Below are 24,111 nucleotides of genomic sequence, written 5' to 3'. Positions count from 1 at the left end.
ATCTAGACTCTGCCACTAACTAGGTGTGTGACCCTGTCCAAGTTCCTTAGCCTCTATATGAAAAGTAGGGATATTAATATCTACTTGATAAAGTTTTTGCAGAGGAAACATATTTGGAGAGAGGGAGAAAATGATAACTTTGTTTTAGAACTAGTAATTTATATACCTGTAGATAAAATATAAAATAACACCAGTAAGTATTTCCTCTTGGCTGGGTCATTCTCATCATTTATGTCTCTGTTTAAAAATCATATACTGGGGCACTTGCGTGGCTCAGTTGGTTAAGCGTCTGAGGTCATTTTGCCTTTATTTTGCCTCAGGTCACAATCTCATGCTTTGTGAATTTGAGCTTTGCATCAGGCTCTGCACGGACAGTTCTGAGCCTATTCGGGATTCTCTCTCTGTCTCTCTCCCCCTCTCTCTGCCCCTCTTCCACCCATGCTCTCTCTCTTTCTCAAAAAAAAATCGTATAGTAAGAGAAGTCTTCCTAACTATTCTATCTAAAGTAGTTTTTCAGTTTCTTAAAGTTGCCATAACAAATTAACACAAATTGGGTGCCTTAAAACAATACAGACTTACTCTCACAGTTCTGGAGTCTAGAAATCTGAAATCAAGGGCCTTGCTCTCTTCCAAGCCTCTAGGGAAGAATCCTTCCTTGCTTCTCCTAGCTTTTAGTGGTTGCTGATAATTTTTGATGTACTTTGACTTATAGATCATCACTCAGATCTGTTTCCTTTATATAGTTTTCTCCCCTGTTTATCTATGTCTCCATTTTCTCTTTTCATAAAGACAGGAGTCATTTTATTATGGTTCACCCTGATCCAATATAATTTCATCTTAACTAATTGTATCTGCAAAGACCCTATTTCCAATAAAATCACACTCTGAGGTTCTGGGTGGATGTGAACTTTTGAGGAACACATTTAATCTAATACAAGTAACATTTACTAATAAGACAAAAGTAAAGTAGTCCAATATGCCATAACCATTCTTTACTAAAAATACTTATTTTCTTTATAGCACAGATGGATTTTTTTCACTTCTTTATTATAGGGCTCTACCAACTAGAATCTAAGCTTCCCGAAGATAGTTATCAAGATAGAGCCTGGCAGTCAGTTGAGGGTCAAAACATTTGAAAGATAAATTAATTAGTTGATTTTGACTGGGAGAAATAAGGAAAGGTAATTCAGTATAAAATAAAAAGTACTTAGCTATTGCCCTAAGAACTTTCTTACCACTTTCAAGTCACATTTTTACTGTGATCAGTAGATAACCAAAATAAATCAGTTGAATACTGAAAAAGTAAGCTGATCAACCAAGTGTTCCAGCTACAACATGGGGGGTTTAAATGACATTCTGAGTCCTGGGATTTATGGGTATTCCTTCAGCGGTCACAGCGACATTGGGAGAGAAAACTGGACAGGGAGCAACCTGCCTCTACCTCCCTCTAGTAAGCACCCTTGTTTCAACCATTCTCATTTATGTAGCTTTGCTTGGGGAAAAGAAATAGCTTTTTTTTTTTTTTTTTAGTTTGAAAATCACTGATCTATAGGGAAGCAAACAGCTCATCAGACGGTTTTTTTCCCCTTTCATCTTGTCTAAGTAGATATTCTTTTACATCAAAATAATTTATTGCTATTTGGTGTTGCCTTCTTGATAATGAGAGCTGATGTACACCTTCACACTTACCTTGGAACGTTCAGTTGAGTTTTGAGAATAAAGCAATCATTTGGTTGGTTGATTTTTTTTTTTTTTTAATTTTAACTTCTAAAAACCACTTTCAATCCACATCACAGATTTGTAAATTCAGCCCGATGTTTGAATCCCAACCACTTATGTAGTGTTCTGTAGCTAAAAGAACATGAGTTTAGGAGTCAGACTAAACTGGGCTTGGAATTATCTTAGTTATTTCCTATGTGTGATCCTAGGTAAGACATTTCTTTTAGTTTCTTATCTGCAAAATGGGGACAATGATACCTATTTCACAAGATTATGATGAAAATTATATAAACAAATCTGTAAAAGCATCTTGCACACAGCAGGTGCCAAATAAATGTTAGTTTCTTTCCTTCAAATGGTATATTAAAACTTTGAGGACTTCTCATAGCACGTTTTCAAATTTCAACTTTCTTATGATGGAAAACTTTGTATTCTATTTATATTACTTAATAAAGTTAAAACTTTGCTTATATTTTTCTTTCCATATATGCCTAATTGAAAGTTATCTTAAATCAGTAAGTGGCTAAAGGTCTTTTCTAAGAACATAATTCAAAGAGATTAAATAATAGATGATTTATATCTCAAAGAACATACATTGCCTCTCTTGATTTACACATGACTTTTGGAAACTGGCATAAATCTCATGAGTGGGCATAATGCCTTCTAAACAGATGGACGTGAATGCTCCAGTGCCAGAAATCCAGCCTGGCCACAGTTCATGTAGAATGGTAAAATGGTGACAGTTCTTGTAATGGTCATCTGTTCCTAGTAATAACTAAGTCTATCAGAAATAGAAAACAAATTCTGAAATACAGAATGTTCATTCAACCTTGAGCACAGAATTTATAAATATTTCATATTCAAAATATTTTTTAATATTTTAAGCTCTATCAATGCACATCTGATGTAGATAATCTTCTTTCCATGGTTATAGCTGGAAAAATACCAACCACCTGGCTGGCTAAGTTTGGAGAGCATGTGACTACTGATCTTGAGGTTATGAATTTGATCCCCATGTTGGGCATGGAGGTTACTTTAAAAAAAAGAAAAAAAAAACAACCTAAGTTGTTGGTTTATAAATAGTTCTGCTTTTCTAGTTTCTCTTTTACTGTTCAAATTTAGCAGAGTAATTCCTAAAATCAATAGGCAGAGATCCCTAAATTATACGGTAATTATATTTACAAAAATGTAATAATGAGGATGTTCATTTTTTTAATGTTTATTTATTTTATTATTATTTTAATGTCTATTTATTTTTGAGAGAGAGAGAGAGAGAAAGAGAGAGAGAGAGACAGTGTGTGAGCAGGGGAGAGGCAGAGAGAGAGGGAGACACAGAATCCAAAACAGGCTCCAGGCTCTGAGCTGTCAGCACAGAGCCCCATTTGGGGCTTGAACCGTGAATCATGGGATCATGACCTAGCTGACATTGGATGCTTAACCAATTGAGCCACCCAGGCACCCCAAATTTTTAATTATTTTAGAGAGAGAGAGAGTAGGGAAGGGACAGAGAGAGAGGGAGACAGAGGATCCAAAGTAGGCTCTGCGCTGTCAGCAGAGAACTTGAAGTGGGGCTCCAACCCATGAACCATGAGATCATGACCTGAGCCGAAGTTGGATGCTTAACTGACTGGGCCACTCAGGCTTCCTAAGGATGCTCATTTAAAAAAAAATTTTTTTTAAATGTTTATTTATTTTTTGAGGGAGAGACAGAGAGACAGAGCATGAGTGGCGGAAGGGCAGAGAGAGAGGGAGATACAGAATCTGAAGCAGGCTCCAGGCTCTGAGCTGTTGGCACAGAGCCTGACGCGGGACTTGAACTCACGGACCACGAGATCATGACCTGAGCTAAGGTCAGACACTTAACCAACTGAGCCACCCAGGCGCCCCAAGGATGTTTATTTTAATGGTATTTATAATAGAGAAAAATTGGAAAATGCTTAAATGATCAACAGAAGACTGATTGGGGCACCTGGGTGGTTCAGTTGGTTAAGCATCCAACTCTTGATTTCAGCTCAGGTCCTGATCTCATAGTCATGAGATTGAGCCCAGCATTGGGCTCTGTGCTGGGCATTGAGCCCGCCTGAGATTCTCTAGCTCTGCCCCTCCCCTGCTCACACTCTCTCTCTCTCTCTCTTTCTCAAGAAAAAGAGGACTGATTAAATAAGCTGTTCTATCTATACAATGGCTATATTATGCTATATCCACACTACACTATGCAGCCACTAATATCATGTGGTAGGATGTATTTAACTGGGAAAGGATTATAATACTTTACCATGAAAAGGTATAAAACAAATGATTATACAAAGTAATATTTCAATCAATGATAAACTAAATGGATTTGAGAGCTCTTTATTCTACCTTATTCTACATTCAGAATCCACCCTGAACTCCCTATATTCCTTCTCTGCTTTCTCTTTCTCCCTAGTACTTAACCATATGTAACATACCAAAATTTTGCTTATGTATTAATGTCTATTGTCTGCCACACTCTGCCTGCCTCAGATAACTGAGGTATCTCCATTTGGCGCATAGTAGATTGATAGAGAGAGGGTAACAAGAGAAGACATTTCATTCAGTGATCCAGTTTCTCAAGGCCAAGAGTAAGTTGTAAAATTCAAGAGAGCAATTTAGGAGGGTTGAAACTAAGTTCTGTATTTATATAGCCATTCATTTTTTTTTTCACAAAGAACTGTCACAATAAGAATTTATCTGTTTATCAATTTCACCCACGAATCAGATAGCCAACCTGAAAATCCAAACCAGAAGTTAAAAAAAAAAATAGTTAGTTTGGCTTTCTTAACTGTTGTAAAGTTTTTAAGGAGAGAAAGGCTATTAAATCTGTTGTAATTAAGTAGAAAGGTTCTTGGTCAAATTCCACTTTGCACATTATGAAAATATGTAAACTAAATAAGCCTGATTAGGTGCATTGTGATTTACCTGCTGTACTTTCTAGGTTCTACAGTCATAAGCTTGTCTGACAAATGTGAAATATGAGTGGCTTTTCCCCCTGGTGATTTGTCTAGTGATTATTAATAATCAGGCCAATGAAGCAGTTATTTGGCATAACACTAGGGCTACTTTGCTAAAGCATAGCTTTTTATTAATGAGGCCAAAAGAATGTTCTACTCAAACTAGGAAAATTCATAGCTGATGCCATTAACTTATAGAAAATAAGTCCTAGGACTGCTTATTAAAATTTCATCCTCTGTTGAAACTGAAAAATAACTTTTCTCTTCTTAGAAACTATGAATTTATATATGTTGTTCTAACACAAATTATGATTTAACTGATACCAATTTCTGATTTTTTAACATAGCTATCCACTTTAATTTGGACTGTGAGAAAATATGCTAATGACAACTTTTGCAGTCATATCATCAACTAACTTTCTAAATAAAACCTTAATAAGCATAAGTATCCTTAAAAATTCTTGCAGAAGAGGGGTGCCTTGATGGCTTGATGGTTGAGGACCTTCGATGGACCCTTGATGGTTGAGGGTCCAACTTTTGATTCTGGCTCAGGTCATGACCTCACGGTTTGTGGGACTGGGACCCTTGTTGGGCTCCATGCTGAGCATTGAGCCTGTTTGAGATTCTCTCTCTCCCTCTCTTCCCCTCCTCCACTCACACGCATGCTGTCTCTCAAAAAATAAATAAATACTCTCTCTCAAAATAAATATTAAAAATTTGTTTTAAATGTTTATTTATTAATAAACACAGAGTCTGACTGTGGGGCTTGAACTCAGAACCGTGAGATCATCACCTGAGCCGAAGTTGGAAGCTTAACAGACTGAGTCACCCAGATGACCCTCAAAATAAATATTTAAAAAAAAAAAAAAAAAAGAGTTCTTGCAGAAGACAAGATTAGAAGTTGTGTTTGTTGCACTAGACTTCTACGATTCTCATTATGTTTCTTGCACTTATGCAGAGGGCTAATTTCGTGAGCAGGCAACCTATGCAGGAATGTAGGCCTGTTTGTTTGGCTGTACTATCAGACTACCTGATATTCTATTAAAAGTAACGATTGTTTAACTTTGAGAAGATCATATATAGAGCAAATAACTTTCATTGGAAATGTGTGTAAGTAAAGGAAAGGCAGAGCAAAGAGAAATATGGCAGCAAAAAATTCTGGGAAACTGGAAATCAGCATGGACTGCTCAATCTCTCCACTACCTACAGTTCTAAACTTAAAAGTTCATATGAACTTTCAGCTCTGCGCAAGGTTTAATGAGTCAATTTTGTCCTTGGTCAGGAAAAATTTAAGGAGCACAGTGTCTATAGCTCACATTACTCTTCATAAGGTTAAACGGCTAATCCTTCATTAACTTCCTATAATATTTCTAGTTAAAGTAGTTGGATCCCTAGCCCTTAATAACTTGTGCAGTACCCACTTTCTGTAAGATTGGTTTGTCTTCTCCCATCCCCAATCTCCTGTGGAATTAGAGCGCTCCTGCAGGAAAGAAAGTGGGGCCACCTGGGTGGCTCAGTCGGTTAAACATCCGACTTTGGCTCAGGTCATGATCTCACAGTTCCTGAGTTTGAGCCCCGCATTGGGCTCCACGCTGGTGATGCGGAGCCTAGTTGGGATTCTCTCTCTCTCTCCCTCTCTCTGCTCCTTCCTCAGTCTCTCTCTCTCTCAAAAATAAATAAATAAACTTTAAAAGAAAGAAGTACTTATCAGGGATGAGGACCTACAACGATTAAGGGGTAGGTGTCAAAGATTAACTTGTTATCCTAAGGACTTCTTAGATACAACACATTTTGACATATGATCTAGTTTAGTATCAGTAGTTGAGGGCATGTGTAGTTGGGCAGAACCAAGGACTAGGTTACCTTATCATTCAAAGATTAAGTCTATCAGACAGCAGAGTTCTCATGGCTGCTTTTAAAATACAATGCTATTCATATTTTAATAGAATATTTCTACTGCTATATTCAACATTTGTGCAGATTAAAGGGAAAAAATGAGAATGCTGTCCTTCCATTTACTTATCTTTTGAATCTTCAGACTGTTGATATAAAAGCAAAAACAGGGCACCTGCCTGGCTCAGTTGGTAGAGCGTGTGACTCTTGATCTCAGGGTCATGAGTTTGAGTCCCATATTGGGCTTAGAGATTACTTAAAAAAAAAAAAAGCAAAAAAAAAAAAATAAGCAAAAATATTTTGGTGTCAATATAAAAACATTTTGGGGTTAAACTTAACAGTCTTCATGACCAACTTTTTATATCTAAAAGCTGGTAACTGCCAGTCTGGCAACACAATTTTTCAGGCAGAACTCCAACTGCCACAGAGAAAGGAGGAACGATGGAAAGCTTGACTCTTCTCCTTCCCTAGCTAAAGGAGGCATGCTATATAAACAGTTTTCAAACTCAAGAGTACAGTATAACTTTGTATACTATAGTATGTAACATATATATACATATACATATACACATACACACAACACTCACATTTCACCTCTGACACTTCTAGTTATCAAATGTGTGGGTTTTTTTTTCCCCCACACCAAGCAATTCTCCAATTCTCTGTGGATACTGGCTGGGTGTCCTACAAGTCAATTTAATTCTGACAATATCGATATGGAAACAGCATCAAATTCCATTGTTTAAGGTCTCAGTCCTACAAAAGTGCCCCCACTTCATATGTCAATCCCAAGTCCAGGTTGTTATCTATGCTTTGAACAACTCGCCACAAATTGGAGGTTCCCACAGTCCCTTCCTTGGGGACAGAACTCAGGAAAACAGTTTATTTAATGGATCACCAGTTTATTATAAAAGGATATATAACTCAGGAACAGCCAGATAGAAGAGATACATAGAGCAAGGTATGGGGAAAGGGGTGTGTACCACCCTCCCAGCACCACCATATGTTTACCAACCTGAAAGTCCTTTGAACCCATTTTGTGGAGGCTCCATTACCATAGACATGATTGATTAAATCATTGGCCATTGATAATTGAGTCACCCTCCAGCCCCTCTCCTCTTCCTGGAGGTTGGGGGTGGAGGGTGGGCCTGAAAGTCCTATTCCTCTAATGATGTTGTTGGTTCCCCTGGCAGCTTTCCAAAAGTCACCTCATTAACATAAACTCTGGTGTGGTTTACAGGGGATTGTTATGAACAACAAGACATCTTTATCTTTCTTATCACTTGGGAAATGCCAAGGGTTTTAGGAACTCTGTTAGGAATGGGGATAGAAACCAAATATATATTATTATAAGTGACAATATCACAGGGTGCCTTCCTGGGTGGCTTGGTGGGTTAAGCATCCAACTTCAGCTTAGGTCATAATCTCACAGTTCCTGAGTTCGAGCCCTGCATTGGGCTGTTTGTTGTCAGAACAGAACCTGTTTCAGATCCTCTGTCTCCCTCTCTCTCTGCCCCTCCCCCGTTCATGCTCTGTTTCTCTCTGTCACAAAAATAAATAAACGTTAAAAAAAAAAATTAAAAAAAAAAAAGTCATGTCTTCGGAACATAAAGATTAGATTTTACTTTACGAAATAACAGACATTGCATGTAAATTGATGAAGGTTGATTTTATTAAACTTATAATAAAGTTAATGATATCTGGAAAGGAGATAAAATGAAGCAAAAATAACATGAAAGAATCTAAATTATTTTATTAAAGGAACTCAGAACAGTCTATTTTTCTAACTGCTCATACTAACAAATCCTTATGTTTGTTAAACCTGCATTCAATTTATAGAATGAAGTAAGAAAGCTACCATGTTTTTCAATTTATGTTTTTTTAAACTTTATTTATTTATTTTGATAGAGAGCAGGGGAGGGACAGAGAGAGAGAGGGAGAAAGAGAATCCCAAGCTGGCTCTGTGGTGTCAGAGCAGAATCCGAGGCTTGATTCCACTGTGAGATTATGACCTGAGCAGAGGTCAAGAGTCGGATACTTAACTGATTGAGCCACCCAGGCACCTCTTCAATTTATCTTAAATTATTTTGGATTTCTAACATAACTTTGAATACCATTACCTATGAACAAGAAAGAAAGAATATATTTACTGTGTGACCTACACATGCCAGTATATAAAAATGTGTTTCTAATCATGTTATTTTTAGCACCTTTTAAAATGGCAATGCTTCAAAAAAAACTAAGACAGTGCTTCATAATCTCATGTTAAAAATTCTATCTATCTATCTATCTATCTATCTATCTATCTATCTATCTAGGCTATCATTTAAATAAATAAAAGATAACAGATTCACACCATCAAGCAGTTATAGTAATGGTATATCCATTCTATTCTTTTATAAGCTACAATAATAAGGAGTCTTGAAAAAAAGATAGTAACTTCTTTGATGGCAAAAGCATGTATGTGTGTTTGCAGGTATGTGTCAATGAGAGCTGTTTCCTCAGAGAGGCACTTGGCTAACTCCTTCATCTCTTCAGCTGTCTGCTCTGGTCTAACCACAGTGAGATTCACCCCGAATAGCCTATTTACTAATGAGACCTACCATTTTCTTCGTATTTATAATCTCCATTTCTCTGGCCTAATTTTTCTTATATAGCATAAATAACTTTAAAAAATGTTTTTAATGTTTATTTTTGAGAGAGAGAGAGACAGAGAGACAGAGGGAGAGGGAGAGGGAGAGGGGGAGAGAGAGAGAGAGAATCCAAAGCACGTTCCAGGCTCTGAGCTGTCAGCACAGAGCCTGACATGGGACTCAAACTCACGGACCACGAGATCATGACCTGGGCTGAAGTTTGACACTAAACTGATTGAGCCACCCAGGCGCCCCGCATAAATCACTGTCTAACATAGTATATAATTTGTCATGTTTATTACTCATTGTCTAGCTTTTCCTGCTAGACTGTAATCTCCACATAGTCAGATCTTCATCTGTTTTATTTACTGACATGTGGCAAGAGCCTAGAATAAGGCCTGGGACATAGCAATCACTTAATAAAGATCTGCTCAATTAAAACAGAATGAAATGAATGAGACCAGAAGCAACAAAAAATCAGTTTCTATGAAGATATAACTATCCATAGCAATATGCTACTTTTTGTAAAGACAAGTTAACTGTGTTTCTTGGATGGGGCTGTCGATTTTACATACATAGATATCTCTATCTCTCCCTCACTGCCGTCCCTCCCTATTAGTCTATAGAGAGAGTCTATAAGGGATATTAAATTCATAGCTAACATAGCTGACACCAAAATCATGTGTCTTTCAACTGAACTTGATGAAACCTCATTTCCTGCAGATCACTTGCTCAAATGTTACCTCCTTAGGGAAGTCTTCACTGACTACCTTATCTAAAAGAGCACCCAATCCCGTAGTCACTCTCTAGCCCTTATCTTGCTTCATTTCCTTCATAATTCTTATCACTGCATAATATTATGATAAATATTTGTTTATTGTCTATCTCTTCCAGGAAAACAGGGAACTTATCTGCCTTCCTTACTGCACTATTTCCCTGTGTTTGGATCAGTGCCTGGCACATAGTAAATATTTGTCAGCATGAATGCACTGAGGATTTGCATGCCCTCATGTTGTTCTTCACATGAGAATGATTCAATTGTTTGTCCCCAGATCTGAAGTTGCTAAGCAATCAGTTGTATTGTATTATTCCCTCACTAATAAACAAACAAACAAAGAATAATTCTTCATGCTTCATATCATATTGAATTAGATGGTTAAAAGGTTTGAACAGGTCATGCTAGATATTATTCCTGAAACATCAATGAAATTCACTACTGACCTGGAAGATTACATCTTAAATCATATTTAAAAAAAAAATTATTTTTAACGTTTATTTATTTTTGAGACAGGGAGAGACAGAGCATGAACAGGGGAGGGTCAGAGAGAGGGAGACACAGAATCTGAAGCAGGCTCCAGGCTCTGAGCTGTCAGCACAGAGCCCGACACGGGGCTAGAACTCACGGACTGTGAGATCATGACCTGAGCCAAAGTCGGCCGCTTAACTGACTGAGCCACCCAGGCGCCCCTACATCTTAAATCATATTAAATAAAAGTTTTAGATCTACTCTTTGCTCTTTTCTGGGTGAAACTGTATTAATTTTATTGAATTGGAAGTAAAGACACTGATCTAAAATTTTGTGAAATTTCATTTGATTAAAAAACTTAAGGCCAATGTAAAAAAGTAAAGAGGTACTTTAGACCTCTTGCTCTTTTCTTTTTTAAAAAGTTTTATTTATTTTGAGAGAGAGAGAGAGAAAGAGAAAAAGAGCATAAGCAGGGGAGGGACCAAGAAGGGAAGAGAATCCCAAGTAGGCTCAGCACTGTCCGTGCAAAGCCTGATGCAGGGCTTGATTTTGACACAGGGCTCGATCTCACTAACCATGAGATCAAGAGTCAGCCGCTCAACCCACTAAGCCACCCAGGCGCCCTGAGACCCCTTGGCTCTTTAATTCTACTTTTGGTTTAAAATCTGGCCTGGGTGACAACAGCAGGATTGAATGACACTGCGGCGTGTGGGTGACAATAGCAGGATTGAATGACATAGCTGCTTGTCTTTGTAATGAGGGCAAATGTAAAATAAAAAGCAGGGCTTAAAAAAAATACATTGTGTAAATGGTGTTGTTTACTTTGTTACCTGGACCCCTAGAATCTTCACCAAAACTGTCAGTTGTGGATACACCTCTAAAGTACTTGTAAGGATGCTTTAAACTTCAGAAATTCAGAAAGTTCACAAAAGAGATTGATGAAGAATTATAGAAATCACAATTTTTATAAAACTTAAGGATAAATGTTTTAAAGTGTTTGTTTTCCTTAGCAAAATGTTTCAAACCCTTGAGAGAATAAACAAGAAATGTCTTTATTATTTTCAGTAACTATCCCCAACAACATCAGGTAGAATTTCCTTGTTTCCAGAGGGGTGGCTCCTTTAATGATACGTTACATATATATTCTGTGATTTTCAGACACTTTATTAAAACATAACAACCTAAGATTAAATAATCAGTCTTGTTAACTTGAAAGCTTCAATCTCTAGCTCAATTCAAAACTCTTCTGCCCTCCTTCCCTGCCTACCACCCACCTTAGTACAGGTAAAGCTCTAGTGACTTGGAGGCAGTAGAGGAACATCCTGGCTCACAGATACCTGTTTTTCCTCCCTTCCCAGACTTAGTGCCCTCGTTCATGGCAGAAAGAAGGGACAAAGAAAAGGGCAAAGGCTTCCTTACATGAAAGACAAAAGGGCAAATGTTTCTCTACTTGACTGGGTAAGAATGCAATCTTCACTGACTAGATACTGATAACCTCTATGTGCCAGTGTCCAAAAACTGGGTTCCAATTACTGGGATCTCTTCCATTTTTCTTGCTGCAATCGTTCGCTCTTGCTGCAGTCAGTCCTTATTCTGACAAAATGGCTCAAGCCACTTAACCTTTCCTGACATTCACACCACCTACAGGAAACTTCATTATTCTTGCCACACTAAATGATGGGCACAGCTGTCTATTATTGTTCAAAACCTCTTTCTCTTCCTCCACCCTAGGAGATGAACAGATCTGGGTGGCTAAGCAAATGGCCAACAGAGAAAAGATGTGTTTCCCTATGTTTTATAAACCCAATCTTTAGAAGCAATTCTCTTCAAGCACTCTTCACCCCAACCACATATTGGGGAACAGCTTGTCCACAAACACTGCTTTCTCCAAAAGGCCTCCTTTCTCCCTCTCTTTCTCTCTCTCTCTCTTTTTGATTAAGAGTGCATAGGAGTGGTGGTGGTGATAGGGCTGGCTGTGACACTACTCAGTTAATGCTCTGGGTTTTTAATTTTAATTTTTTAAGTTTATTTATTTTGTAAGACAGAGAGCGAGCGCACGCAGGGTGGGGAGGGGCAGAGAGAAAGGGGAGGGAGGGAGAAAGAACCCCAAGCAGGCCTCATGATCTCGGCGCAGAGCCCAATGTGGGGCTCAATCTCAGAAGCGGTGAGACCATGATCTCAGCTGAAATCAGGAGTCGGATGCTTAACAGACTAAGCCACCCAGGCACCCCTAAAGTTATTTTAACCTACGTTGTAGAATGCTGTTGTAAATGTGTGTGTAAAAAATATTTAGCTATCACTATAATATTGCCGTGATTACCACATATTAATATGTGGTATTAAATATCAGCCAATACTTGTTTAATATATCGGTAAACCTTAGTCTTGTGTGGATAAGAGAAATAGCTCTTATTTGATCCTCCTGTTCAAAATATCTGTGATATTCAATTCAACCCCATGCCAATTCCTTATAGTGATGACAAAGCCTCAGTCTTAGTCTACAGGAATCCAAAATTTATGCCATTCAAGTACAGGGTTTTTTTTTTTTCTTTTTTCTTTTTTAGAGAGAGAGCACGAGCATGGGAGAGAGAGAGAGAAAGAGAGAATCTCAAGCAGGCTCCACGCTCAATGTGGAGCCTGACACTAGAGCTCAATCCCATGACCCTGGGATCATGACCTAAGCTGAAACCAAGGGTTGGATGCTTAACTGACTGAGCCACACAGGTGCCCCAAATACAGTATTTCCTTTTTTTTTTTTTTTTTTTTAACGTTTATTTTTGAGACAGAGAGAAACAGAGCATGAACGGGAGAGGGGCAGAGAAAGAGGGAGACACAGAACCCGAAACAGGCTCCAGGCTCTGAGCTGTCAGCACAGAGCCCGACGTGGGGCTCGAACTCATGGACTGAGAGATCATGACCTGAGCCGAAGTCAGACGCTTAACTGACTGAGCCACCCAGGCGCCTCCCCCCGCCACCAATTACAGTATTTTCTTAAATGTAGTTAGATAGTTCATGGTTTTGTGAGGTATTAAATCTTAAATAAAAACAATGAAGGCACTTAGAGACATGTGTATATATATTAAAAATATACATATTAAAAATTCCAGTAAATGTTGCAATAATGAAACTTCTTTTACTTTAACTCAGCATTCCCTGTGGTTAATTTACAATGGAATCCTTTTTTTTTTTTCCCCCCACAGAATACTTACCAGTATCTCGTGAAATTAGTCTGAGGAACCCAGTTGGTATCCTCCCTCCCTCTCTTCTTTTTGTAATTTTTGAGTCCACAAAGAACTACACAGATCTATGCAAGTTCCTTAAATTAAAGCAGTATAGTAAGTATGTCTGTTGTTGGTTCATTCAAAATAGAGGCTTTCTCCTCCCTCTGCTACTATAGTAAGAGGTTTTTAAGAAAAAAAGAAAGAAAGAAGGAAAGAAAGAAAGAAAGAAAGAAAGAAAGAAAGAAAGAAAGAAAGAAAGAAAAAAAGAAGAGAAAAAAATTCCCTGGAACAATTGCCTTTTGAGATGAGGCTACCAGAAAAGGTCTTCCCTCCTAATTAAAAGTCTTATGTGTTATGATTTCTTTTTATTCTACATTATCAAATATCTCCTCAGTGGCAGCTGCTGAGCTTGTAAGTCAATGGCTGCTTTTCTGAGTTTTGCCACTTAACTGTTTCTATGCCCACTTACGTGGGTTATGCTTACAAACAGTGATTTCCTAATTGTAGGCTGCTTCATTAAAAGGAAAAGAGAAGATTTGGAGATATTTCTCCAAGACCATCACCATCACCAGTCAAAGGTATAGCAGATGGAGCAACTTTTAAAATCCACAAATAGCAACTAATATTATTTATATTGATGACATACAAGTGTTTTAGAATATACGGTGTATACCTCTAGTCTAGGTGGTCTTTTATTTTCTTTTCTTAAATACTATTTCATTTTTTAAGTAATCTCTCCACCCAATGCGGGGCTCAAACTCACAACCCCAAGATCAAGGGTTGCATGCTCTACCTATTGAGCCAGACAGGTGCCCCAGGCAGTCTTTTAAAAACACCTGAAATGATAAGTTCTAGCTACTTCATATAGAGTTGGACACCTTATTAAAAACAGAAAGTTACTTGAGAATTATAAATGTTTAGTAACTATCTTCTTGTAAACAATGTCTTTTAAAAAGTCATAGGCCTTAAAAATCCTGTGAGTAATTGTAGAAGGGATGTCATCCCAGCAACTGAAAAAGATTAGCTAATGTTTATTTTATTTAAAAAAAGCATTCTTACAGTACAAAGTACAACATAATCACTACTTGATGCTATAAAAATGTAATAATTTAAGAATATGTTTCACTTTCCTGCCTTGCCTGACTTTTTATTTCTCAACAGAAAACATGTAACAGCCAGTGAGCACACTTGTGTTTGCTGTCATTTTTAAATGGCTTTTCTATTATTTTCTTGTATTTTTCCCTCTCAGATGCTCCCTTAATAATTAGCTTCTCTATTCAAAATTCTTAGATTACATGTAGTATTTCACATAAAAATACAATCATTATAGCAACTAGTATTTTGTGATTGTTTGCTTTATTCTACATTATGCTAAGGTTTACAAAGATCATCTCATAAAATGTTAACAACCCTGAAAGACATGGTAATCTTTCTATGTACAATTTTAAGGTAACAAAACTGAGGCTTGGAGAGGTTAAGCATCTTGCCTAAGGGACCTCAGCTTGTGTGTATTTTAGTTGGATAAAATTTCAGGTCTGAGCTATTCTAAAACCCCAAGTTCTTAACCTTTGCTTCTCCAATCCCTGGTGATTCAGTAATATATTCTTGAACGTTTGTGATTTCTCCTCAAAAACCTTTAGTTTTGAGGTTTCATTTCAAAAATAACTTAAAAATGTAACTATACTTTGGATCACAGGGAAGACCATTATATAAATACACACTTTTCACCTGATTTGAATATCAGGTTTTTGTGTTTATAAGAGTTAGTGCCAAGCTATAAAACTTAAATTGCCCTGGGCTACAGTAGAGAATAAAAACAAACAAATGAATGATGCATACATGACAGGCAAAGGTCAAATATTGTTCCTGCTTTGTTCTGGAACAAAGATTTTTTTTAAAAAAAATTGTAACAGAGAAAACTAATGGGAAAATTGAATTATCATATAGTAATGTAGGCATTCCAAATTACAACAAACATGTGCTGTATTAATTTCCAATGACTTCCAGCTTAGCAAAACAATAGTCTTTGTTGCTTTAAAATTGATGTTATTAATTTCAAATATTTTAGTTTAATTTCTATTATTTCTGGTTTAATAATTAAAAAGGAGCTATCAGTACAGGTTTACACCAAATTTTCTATGTGCACATAGCACATATTAGGGTAACTTTAAAATGTTTATCATATTGGGTACACACAGTAATTCTTATAGGGTATTCCTATATTATTCAAGATTGAGGAACAGTACTACATAATTTGTATGGCTGGTGCATAATAGGAACTCAATAATTGTTAGTTGAGCCAGAATTTTAATGATCTATCTAGCTTCTCTATATTTATTCATTTGATTGATTCAGCCAAACTACCTTGGAGTTTCTTTCTCATAATAAATGCACTGAGCCTACAGTAGGTTTTAGTGTTTATCTTAGACTTTTTCACTAGGGAACACTTAAGAGAATCTCATGGAATCTATGGACTCTTTCCCCCAAAAGCCCCCCCCACCCCCACGCACACACACACACACAGATATATATCACAATATTATAAACTACATACATTATTAAAAAAGAGAGAACTGGCTGTGAAGTTGGAAATAATTTATATAATTGAAGGCAACCTTTCTTAGAGCCTCCATTTCCTCATCTGTACAGTGTGAATATTACTTAGCTCATGTTATGCAGCTGAATGAAATCATGTAATTATGGTGCTTGCAATTTAGTAGATGCCAAATTAAGTGGTAGCTATAATTATTATCAGGCCAATATTGATCTCATATTTTATCTCTAATTACTGTTTGAGGTTTTCTTGTGCTGATTGGTTTGTTACAACTACTTTCTAGTTCCATGGATCTTATATTTTTCTCACCGGTTACCTTATTTGTTTTTTCTTTTTAGGCTACCTATTTTTACAGATGATAGTGATCCACAAAAGCACCGGCGAGTAATAACATCTATAATGTTCAGGTCAGAATACTAAGCAGCTTTAACATTGCTGTGATCAATATGAAAGCTGATGAGCAATAAATAGTAATTCAATACAAAGATAAGGATATTTGAAGGGCAAAGTATGGGTCACAAGTTTAAACTGGAGATCTGCTACAAACAAGAACATGGAGGAAATTATACTATTATATCAGATAGTTTCTTTGAGAATTACATGACAATAAAAGACGTGTGGCACATAACTGAGTCAATCACATTTGAATAATGAATGATAAATGGATACCACATCAGAACAGAACATTGTATTCAGATGAGAAAGCATTTATTCTTTTATTGCCAAAACTGGTTATATTAAAAGCATCCTTTTATGTTTATATCTGGAAACCAATTCTATGAGGCTGTAGAAAATTTATGAAGAGTTCAGAAAGAATGTCATAAAAATGCAAAACTTTGGAAACCTAATTGTAAGAGAAATCATTACATAAGGATTTCTAAGGAACTGTTCAAATTCTTTTACTTATTTTCATTATTATTTTGGCATTTTTTTCATTTTGGTATTTTTAAGCATCAAATATTGCATGAAATGTATAAGTGAGGGGTTGAAGATAAAAATTTTTCTATGTGTTTGATATAGTGTCACTATAGACATTGTAATGAGATTTCACAAAATGCTGATGTTTAAGATTCACAAGTACTATAAAATGCTTTTATAAATAAATAGTAACTTCAATATGAGAATATATTAAGAAGCAATCTTAAGAAGAATATGTACAAATGGTGCCTGGGTGGCTCAATCAGTTAAGTGTCAGACTCTTGATTTCAGCTCAAGTCATGATCTCATGACTTGTGAGTTTGAGCCCTGCATTGGGCTCCACGCTCACAGCATGGAATCTGCTTGGGATTCTCTGTCTCCCCCTCACTCTCTGCTCTGTCTCTCTCAAAAATAAACATTTTTTTTTTAAAAGAAAAAGAATATGTACAAAAAAAACCATATTCCCCCTCCTCAAATTATGGCCTTATTAGAGATGCTGGTCATTTATCATAAATGACAATGACTCATTTTAGAATGGTGAATGCTTGAAGTACAGTATGTCCTGGCTTTTTTTTTTTTTTTTTTTTTTAATTTTTAGATCTTATACTCTTACAATTTTATGCAATTTTTACAAACATGCATAGAAGCTAAGCTAGTGATCCAGTAACAGGTTTTATTAGTTCTACTGAATTTGTTACAGACTGGAAAGGTGAGCTAAAGGCTTTATTCTCTTCCTATTTTGAAAGATGTCAAAGTTGAACACTGGTATATTTAACCTGTTGCTGACTTCTTAAACTTTGCAACTTAAGGCATCCTGGTATATGTATTAATTAAATATTTGTCCTCTTACTGAACAGACTTCTCTATGATAACAATTTTGTTTGTTTAAATGAAACTGGTATCATGTGTACTCACAGAAAATTTCCAATGCAGGTTTTGAGAAGTGAATTAACTATTCATGTTTAAGCAGGTAATTGACAGTTTTTTTTGAAACAAAGTTTTTAAACTATTAAGTTACTTTTGATTTCAAAGATGACTGTTTCTGATGTATACAGAACGTGTGTAATTTTTTTGTGGCAGATTTTTGACTGTTTTCAAGCACTGTAATGTGTGATGGATGGTTAGAAACAATAATATATTAGTTTCTACTTACCCTTTTAGGACTGAACTATATCTACTTATTTAAAAAAATTTTTGGTGTGTTTTAAGTAATCTCTACATCCAACTAGGGCATGAACTCGTCACCTGGAAATCAAGAGTCGCATGCTCATGGACTGAGTCAGCCAGGTGTCCTGAATTATATCTCTTTACAAAACTTTACCCCTGCATTATGTTTGTCAGCATTCAGTAGGTGGTCCAGATGTAGGTTTATAGATTCATTTTTAGTTTACTTCTTGCACTTTGCAGCATGCTCTACACATTTAGTCCTTAAGGGGTTTCTTTTACAAACTCTGTGGCATAACATTTATTAGCAATCAGATAGAAAACTGAGCAAATTTATGCCATAATTTTGTAGGGAAAAAATGTGCTAAGCTCTATATTTCATCCATGAACAATTTGCAGTGTGAGCACTTTCAAGGAATAAAAATAAAAAAGCAATGTAAAACTTTTAGGTTAAACATAAAACAGTTCTGGGGCACCTGGGTTGCTTGGGTGGTTAAGCGTCCAACTCTCAGTTTCGGCTCAGGTCATGAACTCACGGTTTCCTGGGTTCGAGCCCCGCATTGGACTGTGTGCTGACAGTGCAGAGCCTGGTTGAGATTCTCTCCCTCTCCCTCTCTGTCTGCCCCTCTCCTACTCATGTGGTCTCTTTCTCAAAATAAGTAAACTTAAAAAAACAAACCAAAAAAACATAAAACATAAACAGCTCCTGAGAGTAAGAATTATTGAATAGGATGGGATCAGTTCAAGTAGGGGTGTTTCTTCCAGGACCAAGGCTTTCTTAAGATCTACAGATTTCATAACCTTTACTGTTTCATTGTCTTTGTAATCTTCATTTTCTTTTATACTGAATGTATTTTCACTTTAAGTTCCTCAGTTACAAAACAGGTTAATATTCAGCATTTGAATGGCTATGACTAAGGCCATTAGTATTTAAAAAGCACAGATAATTCTTTTTTCAATCTATTGTGTACATAAATTGCTTTTATTCCTGCTATCATGTCAGTGTTTAATCCGTTTTTCTTTTTTTTTTTAAATTTTTTTTTTTCAACGTTTATTTATTTTTGGGACAGAGAGAGACAGAGCATGAACGGGGGAGGAGCAGAGAGAGAGGGAGACACAGAATCGAAAACAGGCTCCAGGCTCTGAGCCATCAGCCCAGAGCCCGACGCGGGGCTCGAACTCCCGGACCGCGAGATCGTGACCTGGCTGAAGTCGGACGCTTAACCGACTGCGCCACCCAGGCGCCCCGATCCGTTTTTCTTTAAACAGAAATGTATTGGCTGATTTCTCAGGTTTTATTTAAAAAAATTAAAAAGCATTTTTTTAATGTTTATTTTTATTTTTGAGAGAGACAGAGTTGGGGGGTGCAAGGGAGAAACAGAATCTGAAACAGGCTCCAGGCTCTGAGCTGTCAGTATAGAGCCCAATTTAGGGCTCAAGCTCAGGAACTGCAAGACCACAAACCGAACCAGTCAGACGCTTAACCAACTGAGTCACCCAGGCACCCCTAAAATTTTTTTTTAAATCTTTATTTTTGAGAGAGAGACAGAGTGCGAGCCAGGGAGGAACAGAAAGAGATGGAGACACAGAATCTGAAGCAGGCTCCAGGCTCTGAGCTGTCAAGTACAGAGCCTGACACGGGGCTCGAACTCACAAACTGTGAGTTCATGACCAGAGCTGAGATCAGACACCTAACCGACTAAGCTACCCAAGCATCCCATTTCTTGTGTTTCAGATTGATTTACTTCTATATTCATTGATTCTGGAAACTGTTGGGGGAGGGATTTTTACTTAAGTGGAAGATAATTTATAATTCATATGTGGGATAGAATTGGCACTAAGAAAATATCTTAACCATGCATTAAAACATTCAACAGTTAATGTAGTCGAGAAAGCAAAGTAAAAAAGTTATTTTGTTGATTCTTTTACCTGATATGGGAAAAAACTTGTATTGTATGAAAGTGATCTGAATAGGTAAAAACATTAATTTTGAGAGGATTCATAATTTTTTTGATCCATAATTTAAAGTAATTATCTTTGCAAGATGAGAGCAGTGATGTTAGGTGATAAAAGTGGACATGATGAAAGATATACTACAAACGGTTCTACTTATTTTGTTTTCCTTTTTGGTGCTGACTAAACTTTGGAGATGGGTTGATTAGCAGTGACTTCTTAAAAACCATCTATTGTCTCTTTTGCTCTGCATTTTAAAACACTCCCAAAATCCTGCCTCCTTATTCTACATAATTTCCACTAGCCCCCTTCTGCTTATCTGAGTCTGGTTCTAGTTGCTGGCCCATGTTCATTTCTGCTTCTAAGCTGACCCAGATTGTGTTGTGTCCCCCCAAAATTTATGAGGTGCTAATCCCCTTACCTCAAAACGTTATTACATTTGGATATAGGAACTTTAAAAAGGTAATTAATGTTAAATGAGGTCATATGGGTATGTCCTAATCCAATATGACTGGTGTTCGTATAAAAAGGGGAAATTTGGAAACAAACTCACATACAGGGAGAAAACCACATAAACATGAAAAGGGCCATCTAGAAGCCAAGAACAAGGCTCTGGGAAGAAACCTTCTCAGACTTCTAGCCTCCACAGCTGTGAGCAAAAATGCATTTGTTGTTTAAGTCGCCCAATCTGTGGTGCTTTGCCTGTGGCAACCCCAGCATGTACAATCTGCCTTTGCTCATGTTATTCCCCTCACTGTGAAAATGTCCCTTCCTTTCATCCCCAGCTATCCAGTCATTCAACATGGAAATTAAACAGCTACTTGGTGAAATTATCCGACACAACAGTCCTCTTTTTTTCTGCCCTAACAGAGAATTTAGTCCGAACTACAGATTTTAGCAGATCCTAGCACAAAATATGGTAGATGTAAGGATTTCAGGAGTTAACATAGGTAAAATGCTTACAACAATGCCTGGCATGTAGTGAATCGTAAGTGTTTGCTACATCTGTTGCTGCTATTACTATGTCTTCATTGGAAGATAAAATACACAATAATTGATAACTATTTGTGAGGCATAGGGAAGAAGGATAAAAGATATCAGGCTTGGCAACTGAGTATGTGATACTATTGTTCCAAATCATTCACTCGGTTTTATAAAGAGAGAAATAGCGTTTTTTATTACTATTATACAAAATTTTTATTCTATGAAAATTAAAAAATGAAATAGAAATAATGATATAAAAATAGCTCTAAATAAAAATACTTTTGCAAGGTTGAATTAACCCTTTGCACATATCCTGTTAGATCTCTGTGAGACTACAAATCTCTACAAAATTGGAATTACAGTTGACAACACAGGTTTGGACTGCATGGGTCCACTTACACACAGATTTTTTTTTTCGATAAATATAGTACAATACTGTAAATGTATTTTCCTTGTAATTTTCTTAATATTTTTTTTCTCTAGCTTCCTTTGTTGTAAAAATACAGTATACAATGCATATAACATTCAAAATATGTTGACTGTTTATATTATTGGTAAGGCTTCTGGTCAATGATACACTATTAGCAGTTTTTAACTATGTGAGGGAGGAAGTTAGGCATCCCAACCCCTGCATTATTCAAGGATCAACTGTACATTTTAAAACTTCCTCTTTACACTTAATATATCAGGTCAATAACATACATTTCTTCCACATCATTTTTAATGGCCGGATACTGTTCTATGCATGTAGCTTAATTTACTTAAGGAGTATCTTTAAAAAAATTTTTTTTAATGTTTATTTTTGAGAGAGAGACAGTGTGAGCTGGGGAGTGGCAGAGACAGAGGGAGACGCAGAACCTGAGGCAGGCTCCAGGCTCCGAGCTGTCAGCACAGAGCCCCACTTGGGGCTCGAATTGTGAATCGTGAGATCATGACCTGAGCCGCAGTCAGATGCTCAACTGACTGAGCCAGCCAGGCGCCCCTATTTAAGGAATATCTTAACAAACAATGCAGGAATGAATACTCTTGCAATCAAATTGTTACACATATTCTTATTTCCTTATGATACATTTCTAGAAGAGGAACTTCAGGGTCAAATGCACATGCTCAAGGCTTCTGATACATACTGTCAAACTGCACTCTAGAAGTGTGTGCCATTTATATACTCGGAAGTTTAAGAAGCCCTATTTCTCTGAACCCTTGCCAGTACTAACAAGACATAATCACTTGTTAAAATAACACCTGAAAACCAAATTAATGTGTAACATGTGTTCTGTCACTCACTCCCAAGATGGACTATTAAACTTTTATATTACCATTCAAAGCTTAAGATTCTTACCTACATTTTAGATGAAGAATCTGAGATCCAGTAAGTTACATAATAAATCAGACCACTACATAATGGAAATTTCTGCCCCATATACGATATTGAGTATTCTTTCTGATTTGCCAGTCAGCCTTACCAATTAAGTTGTTTTTCCTATAATAGCCTTGTCAATTTCCCCCAAAAAGATATACATCTTCATTATCCAGGGATGGAAGCTAGTACATTCCATTAGTTTAGCACAATTTTTCCTATCTGCTTCCCAGCTTGGATTTTATTTACTTACTAAAAAAAAAATTTTTTTTTTTTTTTAACGTTTATTCACTTTTGAGAGAGTGAACGCAGAGCTGGGGAGGGGGAGAGGGAGACACAGAATAAGAAGCAGGCTCCAGGCTCGGAGTTGCCAGCACAGAGCCCAACACAGGACTCCAATTCATGAACCGTTGAGTTCCTGACCTGAGCTGAAGTGGGATGCTCAACCGACTGAGCCACCCAGGTGCCCAGGAGTTTACATATTATGTGAAGGAAACCTTTCAAGACATTTAAAAAAAAAAAAGCTTACCTAATTTTGGAAAAGAATCTATTTCATTCATTCAATGGTTTATTTATTCAGTGTTTCATTCATTCAACAGTACTTACCTAATGTATACTATGTGTGGGGGATAAAGCAGTGATCAAAATAGATGTAGCCCCTGCCCCCATGGAACTTAAATTTTTAGTGGGGTAAAGGGAAACAGATACAAACAATAAAGATAATGATAAATTATAAATGTTATTTAAAAATAAATGGGAAAAGGAGATACTTTAAAAATGGTGGTGAAGGAAGGCCTGTCAGAGATTCTTTCTTTTTTTAAAGTTCTTATTTATTTGAGAGGGAGAGAGAATGAGAGTGTACAGGGGAGGGGCAGAAAGAGTCCTAAGCACTGACAGTGCAGAGCCTGATACAGGGCTCGAACTCAGGAACCATGACATCATGACCTGAGCCCAAAATCAAGAGTCGGATGCTTAACACACTGAGCCACCCGTGTGCCTTGATTTCTGAGTTAAGGCCTGAAGGATGAGAATGAGTTAGCTACATAGACACCGAGAAAATACATCCCAGACAGAAAAAAATAATAGTGCAAAAGTACAAAGGTCCTGAGATGGAGTATCAGTTAAAATTAAATTCAGTTGAGAAGAGACCCTAGAGTTTTAAATAAAATAGAAATTTATTTTCTCCTATCCAAATCTAAATGTAGGGGTGCCTGGCTGGCTCAGTCGGTTGAGTATCTGAATCTTTGATTTCCATTCAGGTCATGACCAGGGTTGTGGGATCGAGCCCTGCGTCTTTGGAGCCTGCGTGGGATTCTCTCTTCCTCTGCCCCTGTCTTCCACTGGTGCTCACTTGCTCGGTCTAAGAAAAAAAAAAAAAAAAGGTGCTCTCTCTCTCTCTCTCTCGCTCTAAACCACCCCCCCCCCCCCAAAAAACAAAAAACCAAACCAAACCAAAACTGAACGTAAAGAGTGCAGGGCTGGTACGGTGCTCCACAA

At 37.0% G+C, this 24,111-nt stretch overlaps 1 protein-coding gene across 15 annotated transcripts in view; it reads right to left on the bottom strand.

Moving 5' to 3' along the window:
- LOC147579045 (uncharacterized) overlaps window positions 1-24,111 on the bottom strand; it is a 209,253-nt gene that overhangs the window by 182,864 nt on the left and 2,278 nt on the right. For 2 of the 15 annotated variants that reach the window (XM_086712848.1, XM_086712842.1), the window contains exon 3: window positions 19,576-23,974. The exons of the other annotated variants lie outside the window; for them this stretch is intronic. In XM_086712848.1, the coding sequence (XP_086568974.1) occupies window positions 23,835-23,974 (140 nt within the window). In that variant the 3' untranslated portion in view covers window positions 19,576-23,834. Of the gene's footprint in view, window positions 1-19,575; window positions 23,975-24,111 lie in introns of those variants that run through there. 15 annotated transcript variants of the gene reach the window in all.

This window comes from Puma concolor, chromosome B4 (assembly GCF_028749965.1).
Source record: "Puma concolor isolate L17-30 chromosome B4, mPumCon1.1.hap2, whole genome shotgun sequence".
Classification (NCBI taxonomy): domain Eukaryota; kingdom Metazoa; phylum Chordata; class Mammalia; order Carnivora; family Felidae; genus Puma; species Puma concolor.
This window is presented reverse-complemented; position numbering and strand designations above follow the sequence as displayed.